Raw genomic sequence first — 11817 nt, forward strand, 5'->3', positions numbered from 1 at the left:
ACCATTGCAGATGTCAGAGTTTGCCTTCTCGAAGGTCAACCCACGGAAAGTGGTTGGCCAGGATGGGCACCCAGATGTGCACTTAGATCCTACACAGGGGTATTCGCAGACATCTTCAACCTCCCTTCACAACAATCTGAGGTCCCCATCTGCTTCAAGACGACCACCATCATCTCAGTACCAAAGAAAGGCCAAGCATCGTGCCTTAATGACTATCGTTCAGTGGCTCTGACATCCATCATTATGAAGTGCTTCAAAAGATTAGTCATGGCACGAATCAATTCCAGCCTCCCGGACTATCTGGATCCACTACAGTTCACCTACCACTGCAACAGGTCCACAGCAGATGTCATCTACCTGGCCCTGCACTCAACCCTGGAACACCTAGATAACAAAGACACCTATGTCAGACTCCTATTTATTGACTACAGCTCAGCCTTCAACACCATTATTCCTACGAAACTCATCTCCAAACTCCATGGCCTGGGCCTCGCCTCCTCCCTTTGTGACTGGACCCTGAACTTCCTAACACACAGACCATAATCTGTAAGGATATGCAAAAGGGAAGAAGCTGTTCTTGAGTCGGTTGGCACGTGACCTCAGACTTTTGTATCTTTTTCCCGACAGAAAAAGTTGGAAGAGAGAATGCCCGGAGTGTGTGGAGTCCTTAATTATGCTGGCTGCTTTGCCGCGGCAGCGTAGACAGAGTCAATGGATGGGAGGCTGGTTTGCGTGATGAATTGGGCTACATTCACAGCCTTTTGTAGTTTCTTGTGGTCTTGGGCAGAGCAGGAGCCATACCAAGCAGTGATACAACCAGAAAAAATGCTTTGTATGGTGCATCTGGATCCTGAACTTCGTAACCCACAAACCACAATGAGTAAGGATAGGGAACAACACCTCCTCTACGATCATCCTCAACACCGGTGCCCCACAAGGCAGTGTTCCCAGCCCCCTACTATACTCCTTATACACTTATGACTATGTGGCCAAATTCCCCTCCAACTCGATTTTCAAGTTTGCTCTCAACACCACCGTAGTGGGTCGGATCTCAAACAATAATGAGACAGAGTACAGGAATGAGATAGAGAACCTGATGAACTGGTGCAACAATAATCTCTCCCTCAATGTCAACAAAATGAAGGAGATTGTCATCGACTTCAGGAAGCGTAATGGAGAACATGCCCTTTTTCTACATCAATGGGGATGAAGTAGAAATGGTCGAAAGCTTCAAGTTTTTAGGTGTCCAGATCACCAACAATCTGCCCTGGTCCCCCCATGCGACACTATAGTTAACAAAGCCCACCAACGCCTCTACTTTCTCAGAAGACTAAGGAAATTTGGCATGTCAGCTACAACTCTCACCAATTTTTACAGATGCACCATAGAAAGTGTTTTTTCTGGTTGTATCACAGCTTGGTATGGCTCCTGCTCTGCCCAAGACCGCAAGAAACTTCAAAAGGTCATGAATGTAGCCCAATCCATCACGCAAACCAGCCTCCCATCCATTGACTCAGTCTACACTTCCCGCTGCCTCGGCAAAGCAGCCAACATAATTAAGGACCCCATGCACCCTGGACATTCTCTCTTCCACCTTCTTCTGTCGGGAAAAAGATACAAAAATCTGAGATCACGTACCAACCGATTCAAGAATAGCTTCTTTCCTGCTGCCATCAGACTTTTGAATGGACCTACCTTGCATTAAGTTGATCTTGCTCTACACCCTAGCTATGTCCGTAACACTACATTCTGTACTCTGTTTCCTTCTCTATGAATGTAGGCTTTGTATGTACAGCTCCCAAGAAACAATATTTTCCACTATATACTAATAAATGCAACAATAATAAATCAAATCAACACCCATATCCCAAAGAATTTTTAAAAATCCTAACATGCTCACAGGATTGCAGCAGTGATCCTAGCTCATGGCTGGAACTTTTATTTTAAAATCATAATTTTAACAGAAAAATTAGAAAACATCATTTGAGTTTATAGCAGTGCCCATGGCGGAGCAAGCTTTGCCAACCAGTCACAGCAGCAATGAGTTTAGAACATGCTGTTCCAAAATTGCAATGTGTCCAGTTAACAAACTTATTTTTAGGTATCTTTTCATAATTATGATGCAACTTTCAAATCCAAGGAAAAAGATAAATTTAAGTAACTTCTCATTAATGGCAGCCCACAGTTTCAAAACATGTTGCGTCACATTTAAATGTGTAAAAATCTTTATATCAAAATGTTCTACTGAACAGTATTCAATGCTTAGTTACTTGAGATAACTTCCAGTAACACAGCATACTTGCCAAACTCCACAGTACATATTAACTAGTACAAAATGTGGTACTTTCTAGTAGGATCAATTCATGGTCTGAACACACTACCATAAAGAATATAGCCATTGCAATGAGTATGTATCTAAAGTTTGCTGAAGCACTTCATTAAAATGGCTTTGTTTTTGTAAATATTGGCGACTGGAACTCTTGCAAGTTGAGTCACCCAGTGTCACCACAAAGATACCGCACTACTAGGTGATGTGTAAAGCTTTCTTTAATTTGCTGCAATATGCCTCAACCCCAACCTCAGAAAAGCACCCTTCGGCAGCAAGGACATCCTTTTTTCCAGTTCCCACAAAAACCATCCTGTAACTTCTAAGTAAGACGGCCAATGAGTGCCCAATTATGCAGTTTCACCCCATGAGACCCATGACTAGATGAATTGAGAGTACTCAAATTCATTTCACATAGCTCTTAAAGCCTGTTGTCTAATCTGGCCTGAATGTGAAATGGTGTTCCAGGATGAAAGGCTAGTGCCTGACTGACTATGCAACCAAGCTCCTGGAAAACAGTTGTTTAATTATTTACTGTTCCAGACATGTTATGGTAGCACTCTGTCCCCCATTCCGATGACTGCACTCTCTCCAAATGGAACATGATGCAGCATCTCGCAAGAATGACAACATAAATAAAATCCAATTAGAAACATTCTGTACAGCATCATACATAATTAATCATCCAATATGAAGGTGGCTTGTACCAAATGAATACCAAGGACGATCAAATAAATAACAATGGCAGTGATAAACAAGAGGATCAGATGTTCAGTTGGATTGGTGCACCTTCTTAATTATATCATCCACTTAAGATTTTTGTTTCTGTCCCCACTTCCCCATGGCACCTGACGTCTTTTGATACTGATCCAACTTCCTTTCTAACCATTCTTCACTTGCTTTATTTCAGACAATTTGAGATCTATTTTAGGAGCACACCTGTACACCATGGGTGGATTCTATCCCTGTCAACAAATCTCCCATATGGTTCTGTATTGGCTTTGTTAATACCTAAATAAATAAGTCACAGGGCTCCCTCCCTCTATGAAGTTCGTTACCTCCTTGGAGAACTCAGATTTGTCAGCTATAATCTTTGTTCCAATCAAACTGGCTCATTTTTATTGTTCTGTAGTTCTCTAGGTGGTTCACTATTTGTTTCTTCAAGTTGCACACAGCTTTCTCATATAACTATTCCTTGTACTCCAATCTTCAAGTACAGACCCCAGCTCCGAGGATCCCCTGAAGATATCCACCAAATGTGGTCCAATCACTGACTGCTTCTTTGAATATTTTGAATGCAATCTGTCGGGACCTAAATTATTGGCTTCCTTCCTCCAATGCTTTCAAACCGTCCCATCAACTTGTTGATGGTTAAACCCATTTTTCTTAGGATCTCATCATCTTGCCCTAGAAATTCTATCCAATTTTCTATGACTCTCTTAAGTTTCATTATGAACAGATATTAAGAATTAATTTAGTATACTTGCCGGATCTTGATCATTCCACATAATGTCACCATTAGAATCCTTCAGAATATAACTGCTTTCCTCACTACTTGGTGACTACAAATGTGTTTATAAAGGTCATTCATTTGGTGCTTAAAATTCTCAACAATCCTGATACTGTCTATTTCGGCTTTATCAACCAGTTTCAAGGCCTTCCCAAAACCATTCATTCATTCATTCATTCATTCTTTCACTCCAACCTCATCCACACAAGTTAAATTCTTGAGGCAAAGTGAGAGAAACTGCCCTTGACATCAAGGCAGCATTAGACGAGTTTGGCACCAAAGAGCCCTCGTAAAATTGAAGCTAATGCAAATCAGGAGGAAAGCTCTCCATGGTTTGGAGTCTTGCCTAGCACAAAGGAAGATGGTTGTGGATGTTGAGTGTCTATCATGCCAGCCCCAGGATATTATTGGATTTCCTCAGGGTATTCTCCGAGGCCCAGCCATTTTCAACCTTCCCTCTATCAAGAGATCAGAAGCTGGGATGTTCGCTAACAACTGGATAATGCTCAGTTACATTCATAAGTCCTCAGATATTGATGCAATCTGTGCCAGCAGACAGCGAGATCTAAACATTCAGGCTTGGGCTCATCTGTTTTAAGCAACATCGCATCACTCAAATGCCAAGCAATGACCATCTTCAACAAGGGAATCTGAACAACTCCCTTTCAAATTCAACTGCATTTCCATCACCGAATCTTCTGTGGCATCTCCCAAACTCATGACCTCTATCATCTGGAAGGACAAGGCAGCAGCCACGCAGTTGATGCATATGTTGTCCCTTTTAATATACCATGTGCATGGCTATGCTAAAAAATAATTTAAAATACTGCACACTTAAATAGGCCATTATCAAAAGTGAAGTTACGTAGGATGTTGAACACTACCACCTCCAAGCTAAACAGCATCTTAACTTGAAAAACATTGCCATTCCTTCATTATTACTGGGTGAAAACCCAGGAAGTCCCTGTTACCTTCACCAAACCACTGAAACAGTTTGAATTGAACTGAAGGCATCTCACCACAACCTTGAGGGCAATTAGAGATGGGCAATAAATGCTGGTCTCATCATCCACATCTCAAGAATTAATACATTTATGAGGAGCTTGTATTTGCCCTATCCCTCACAACTATTTATTCTTTCACCAACATTTACCCACTTGTCTCTCCAACTGGTATGTAGTTATTGTGCTCAACTTATTTCTGAAGATTGAGTTGTGTTGCTCTCCTCCTGTGGCGCTGCACTCCACATTATTGTGGTCAAGCGCAAACAAGGAAACTGTGCAGACCTATAAATCAACCTATAATTCTTGAAATGTCTACGTCCCTAACCGCTGAATGGTGCGACAACAATAATCCCTCAATGTTAGTAAAACGAAGGAGATAGTCATCAACTTCACGAAGCATAGTGGAGGACATACCCCTGTCTACATCAACAGTGATGAAGTGGAGATGGTCTACAGCTTCAAGTTTCTAGGTGTTCAGATCACCAACAACCTGTCCTGGTCCCTCAACACTGACACACTACTTTCTAAGACTAAAGACATTCGGCATATCTGCTACAACTCTCACCAATTTTTACAGATGTACCAGAGAAAGCATCCTTTCCAGATGTATCACAGCTTGTATGGTTCCAGCTCTGACCAAGACCGTGAGAAACTACAAAGGGTTGTGAACGTAGCCCAGTCCATCACGCAAACCAGCCTCCCATCCACTGACTCCATCTGCACTTCCCACTGTCTTGGAAAAGCAGCGAGCATAATCAAGGACCCCATGCACTCTGGGCATACTCTCTTCCACCACCTTCCGTCGGGAAAAAGATACAAAAGTCTGAGATCATGTACCGACTGACTCAAGAACAGCTTCTTCCTTACTGCCATCAGACTTCTGAACAGATCTACCTTATATTAAGCTGATCTCTCGCCACAGCCTAGCTGTGACTATAACACTATATTCTGCACCCTCTCCTTTCCTTCTCTCCTATGTACTCTATGAACAATATGTTTTGTCTGTATAGCATGCAAGAAACAATACTTTTCACTCTGTCTCAATACATGTGACAATAAATCAAATCAAACGTGGTCCTTCAATGGGGGCAGGGGGTGGGGAGTGAGGCAGCACAATGATTAGCACTGCTGCCTCAGTGCCAGGGACTCGGGTTCAATTCCCGGCTTGGGTCACTGTCTGTACAGAGTCTGCACGTTCTCTCACGTCTGCGTGGGTTTCCTCCGGGTGCTGTGGTTTCATAGAATCATAGAAACCCTACAGTGTAGAAAGAGGCCATTCGGCCCATCGAGTCTACACCGACCACAATCTCACCCAGGCCCTACCCCCATATCCCTACATATTTACCCGCTAATCCCTCTAACCTACCCACCTCAAGACACTAAGGGGCAATTTTAGCATGGCCAATCAACCTAACCCGCACATCTTTGGACTGTGGGATGAAACCGGAGCACCCGGAGGAAACCCACGCAGACACGAGGAGAATGTGCAAACTCCACACAGACAGTGACCCAAGCCGGGAATCGAAGCTGTGAAGCAGCAGTGCTAACCACTGTGCTACTGTGCCGCCCATAGTCTGAAAGATGTGCTGGTTAGGTGCACCGGCCATGCTAAATTCTTCCGTGTTGTACCCGAACAGGCGCCGGAGTTTGGCGACGAGGAGATTTTCACAGTAACTTCATTGCAGTGTTGATGTGAGCCTACTCGTGACACTAATAAATAAAAACTTTAAACTTTTCTCTAGCTACTGACACTAATGCAATCCCTCAATGTTTAAAGTTGACAGACTAGAGCAACACTGGTCAGCCTGGGGGGGGGGGGGGGGGGCCAGCACCCAGCCTGAGGGGGGGGGGGGGGGGGGCGAAGAGAGGGGGGCAGCACCCAGCCTGGGAAGGGGGCAGTGCAGTGCCCTGGGGAGACTCCTGTCAGCCCGCAGAGGTACAATGGAGGTTTAAATGTGGCTGTGCAGTGAGGGTTAAGGGTGAAAGTGATGTTACCGAGTGTCTCCCAGTGACAGGCTGGGGGGGGGGGGGGAAAGAGGTGCTGCTGACAGAGTGGGTGCTGGCGGCAGTGCGGCAGGCCGGCTGTGTGCCTCCTCCACAGTGCCAGGCCAGGCCCGCCGCCCAGCTCCTTGTTTACCTGGTGCCGCCCACGTTGAGCTGGATGATCTCCGCCGCTGCCGCTGCCGCCGCTGTCAGGTTGCTGCAGCTGCCCGCCATTTCCCGCTCGCTTCACTCTCCCCCGGCCCCCAAGGCCCGCTCACACCGAGCTCAGCCTCGGCTCACACCGTCTCTGCCCCATTCCCCCCCTCCCCAGCACCCCCCCGGGCCTGCTCCGCTCCGCTCTGCCTGGGGCCCAGCCGCTCTCTGCAGCTGACGGCAGCCTCACTACGCCCCGCCCCGGGCCCGTCTCCCTCCGCCTCCGCCTCACTGCTCAGCAGCGCCCCCAGCCGCTCCAATGCACACCTGCAGCCTCCTCTGTCCCTGACCTTAACCATGATGTGGAGATGCCGGTGTTGGACTGGGGTAAGCACAGTAAGAAGTCTCACAACACCAGGTTAAAGTCCAACAGGTTTATTTGGCAGCACTAACTTTCAGAGCCTCAAGCTCCTTCTTCAGGTGAGTGAGGACTTGTGTTCACAAACAGGGCATATAAAGACACAAACTCAATTTACAAGATAATGGTTGGAATGCCAGTCTTTACAAGTAATCAAGTCTTAAAGGTACAGACAATGTGAGTGGAGAGAGGGTTAAGCACAGGTTAAAGAGGTGTGTATTGTCTCCAGCCAGGATACTTAGTGAGATTTTGCAAGCCCAGGCAAGTCGTGGGGGTTACAGATAGTGTGACATGAACCCAAGATCCCGGTTGAGGCCATCCTCATGTGTGCGGAACTTGGCTATCAGTTTCTGCTCAGCGATTCTGCATTGTCGTGTGTCGTGAAGGGTGCCTTGGAGAATGCTTACCCGAAGATCAGAGGCTGAATGCACGTGACTGCTGAAGTGTTCCCCGACTGGAAGGGAACATTCCTGCCTGGTGATTGTTGAGTGGTGTTCCTTCATTCGTTGTCGTAGCATCTGCATGGTCTCCCCAATGTACCATGCCTCGGGACATCCTTTCCTGCAGTGTATCAGGAAGACAACGTTGGCCGAGTTGCAAGAGTATGTACTGTGTACCTGGTAGATGGTGTTCGCAAGTGAGATGATGGCATCCTTGTCGATGATCCGGCACGTCTGGCAGGGTTGTGTGATGTCATGGTCACTATTCTCCTGAAGGCTGGGTAGTTTGCTGCGGACAATGGTCTGTTTGAGATTGTGCGGTTGTTTGAAGGCAAGAAGTGGGGGTGTGGGGATGGCCTTGGCGAGATTTTCATCTTCATTGATGATATGTTGAAGGCTCCGGAGAAGATGTCGTAGCTTCTCTGCTCCGGGGAAGTACTGGACGACGAAGGGTACTCTGTCCGCCATGTCTCGTGTTTGTCTTCTGAGGAGGTCGGTGCGGTTTTCCGCTGTGGCACGTCGGAACTGTCGATCGATGAGTCGAACGCCATATCCTGTTCTTATGAGGGCATCTTTCAGCTTTTGTAGGTGTCTGTTGCGATCCTCCTCATCTGAGCAGATCCTGTGTGTACGGAGGGCTTGTCCGTAGGGGATGGCTTCTTTAACGTGTTTCGAGTGGAACCTGGAGAAGTGGAGCATCGTGAGGTTATCCATGGGCTTGCGGTACAGTGAATTGCTGAGGTGACCGTCCTTAATGGAGATGCGTGTATCCAAGAATGCAACCGATTCCGGAGAGTAGTCCATGGTGAGTCTGATGGTGGCATGGAACTTGTTGATGTCATCATATAGTTGTTTCAGTGATTGTTCACCATGAGTCCAAAGGAAGAAAATGTCATTGATGTATCTAGTGTATAGCGTCGGTTGAAGAGGTCTTGTTTGAACCTGTGCATAAAGATGTTGGCATATTGAGGTGCGAATTTGGTCCCCTGTTCCGTGCGTCTGGATGAAGAACTGGTTGTTGTAGGTGAAGACGTTGTGGTCCAGGATGAAGCGGATGAGTTGTAGAATTGCATCTGGAGATTGGCAGTTGTCGACATTGAGTACTGAGGCAGTTGCAGCAATGCCGTCGTTATGGGGGATGCTGGTGTAGAGTGCCGAGTCATCCATTGTGATGAGTAGTGCTCCTGGTTCAACTGCTCCATGTGTGCTGAGATTCTGTTGGAAGTCCATAGCGTCGCAACAGAAGCTGGGGGTTCTTTGTACAATGAGTTTCAGGGTGCCCTCGACGTAGCCGGAGATGTTCTCACACAGGGTTCCATTGCCTGATACGATGGGACGGTCGGGTGTGTTGGCCTTGTGATCAAGTCCTTTGATCCGGACTTTCAGAGCACCCTCCTTGCTCTCATCCCTCGTACTCCCCGCGTTGGAGATTTCTACTGCCTCCCGAAGATACACTTTTTCAATTCTGTGGCTTAAGGTGAGAAAGTACCCTTCGAATCTTATGAACTTACGTGAGGTTGCTTAGTATCAGTGGGTAGGAACTTCTGGGTCCTGTAGACCAATGAATTCCTAATTCTGCTATAAGGTTGAATGCAATTGGCCAAGGTAAATAATGTGTACTAATGCGATTGGAGCATCCAGTTAGGATGACAGGGTAGGTGAGAGAAATTAATTTTTGAAAATGTATAACTGTTTTGCCATTGCATTGTAAACTTCAGAAAGGAGTTAGCGTGTCCAGCTGCCTTTCACCCAGCACATATTGGTCAATAAAAAACATCTTTAATCAGTATACTGTCTTTCGCAATTCTTTGTATTTAGCTGGGTTCAGCTCAATACTTAGCATTTCAGAGAAAACCCCCGCTTCAATATCCGTCTCCCATCTGGGTCCATATCCCAATCCCATCTCAGTCCATAGCCCTCTCCCATCTGAGTCCATACCCCTCTCCCATCTGGGTCTATATCCCTCTCCCATCTGGGTCTATATCCCTCTCCCATCTGGGTCTGTATCCGTCTCCCATCTGGGTCCATATCCCAATCCCATCTCGGTCCATAGCCCTCTCCCATCTGGGTCCATACCCCTCTCCCATCTGGGTCTATATCCCTCTCCCATCTGGGTCTATATCCCTCTCCCATCTGGGTCTATATCCCTCTACCATCTGGGTCTATATCCCTCTCCCATCTGGGACCATACCCCTCTCCCATCTGGGTCTATATCCCACTCCCATCTGTGTCCATACCCCTCTCCCATCTGGGTCAATATCCCTCTCCTGTCCGGCTCCATATCCCACTCCCACCTGGGTCCATATCCCTCTCCATCTAAGACCATATTCCTCTCTATCTGAGAGCATATCCCTCTCTATCTGAGAGCATATCCCTCTTCATCTGAGTCCATATCTGTTTCCATCTAGTTCCGTATCCCTCTCCATCTGGGTCCATATCCCTCTCACATCTGGGTCCATATGCCTCCCCATCTGGGTCCATATGCCTCCCCATCTGGGTCCATATCGCTCTCCATTTTGTTCCATATGCCTCCCCATCTGGGTCCATATCCCTCTCCATTTGGGTCCATATCCCTCTCCATCTGGGTCCATTTCCCTCTCCCATCTGGATCCATATCCCTCTCCATCTGGGTCCATATCCCTCTCCCATTTGGGTCCATATCCCTCTCCCATCTGGGTCCATATCCCTCTCCCATCTGGGTCCATATCCCTCTCCCATCTGGGTCCATATCCCTCTCCATCTGGGACCACATCCTTCATCCACATGGGACCATATTCCTCTCCATTTGGGTCCATATCCATCTGGATCCATATCCCTCTCCATCTGGGTCCATATCCCTCTCCCATTTGGGTCCATATCCCTCTCCCATCTGGGTCCACATCCCTCTCACATCTGGGTCCATATCCCTCTCCCACCCGGGTCCATATCTCTCTCCATTTGGGTCCATATCCCTCTCTATCTGGGTCCATATCCCTCTCCATCTGGGTCCATATCCCTCTCCATCTGGGACCACATCCTTCTCCCACATGGGACCATATCCCTCTCCATCTGGGTCCATATCCATCTGGATCCATATCCCTCTCCCATCTGGGTTCATGTCCCTCTCTATCCCGCTCCATCTGGGACCATATCCCTCTCCATTTGGGTCCATATCCCTCTGGATCCATATCCCTCTCCAGCTGGGTCCATATCCCTCTCACATCTGGGTCCATATCCCTCTCCATTTAGGTCCATATCCCTCTCCCACCCCGGTCCATATCTCTCTCCATTTGGGTCCATGTCCCTCTCTATCTGGGTCCACATCTTTCATCCACATGGGACCATATCCCTCTCCATTTGGGTCCATATCCATCTGGATCCATATCCCTCTCCAGCAGGGTCCATTTCCCTCTCCATCTGGGTCCATATCCCTCTCTATCTGGGTCCATATCCCTCTCCCATCTGGGTCCACATAACTCTCCCATCTGAGTCTATATCCCTCTCCCATCAGGGTCCATATAACTCTCCCATCTGGGTCTATATCCCTCTCCCATCTGGGTCCATATCCCTCTCCCATCAGGGTCCAAATCCCTCTCCAGTTGGTCCATATCCATCTCTATCTGAGTCCATATCCCTCTCCCATCAGGGTCCATATCCTCTCCCATCTGGGTCCATATCCCTCTCCCACCTGGGACCATATCCCTCTCCTACCCAGGACCATATCCCTCTCCCATCTGGGTCCATATCCCTCTCCCATCTGGGTCCATATCCCTCTCCCATCTGGGTCCAAATCCCTCTCCAGTTGGTCCATATCCATTTCTATCTGAGTCCATATCCCTCTCCCATCTGGGTCCATATCCCTCTCTATCTGGGTCCAAATCCCTCTCCAGTTGGTCCATATCCATCTCTATCTGAGTCCATATCCCTCTCCCATCTGGGTGCATATCTCTCTCCATCTGGGACACCACTCCTCTTCCCTCACTCTATGTTTATTTTCATCTTCC

The 11817-nt window shown here is 47.3% G+C and overlaps 1 protein-coding gene across 1 annotated transcript in view; it reads right to left on the reverse strand.

The window, feature by feature from the left end:
* The window catches only part of kctd3 (potassium channel tetramerization domain containing 3), a 67128-nt gene extending 59880 nt beyond the window's left edge, over positions 1-7248 (reverse strand). The window contains exon 1 of the mRNA XM_078229790.1: positions 6978-7248. Coding sequence (XP_078085916.1) covers positions 6978-7057 — 80 coding nt within the window. The 5' untranslated portion in view covers positions 7058-7248. The remainder of the gene's footprint in view (positions 1-6977) is intronic.
* Positions 7249-11817: the final 4569 nt, after the last annotated feature.

Source organism: Mustelus asterias, chromosome 15 (genome assembly GCF_964213995.1).
Source record: "Mustelus asterias chromosome 15, sMusAst1.hap1.1, whole genome shotgun sequence".
NCBI classification, from domain to species: domain Eukaryota; kingdom Metazoa; phylum Chordata; class Chondrichthyes; order Carcharhiniformes; family Triakidae; genus Mustelus; species Mustelus asterias.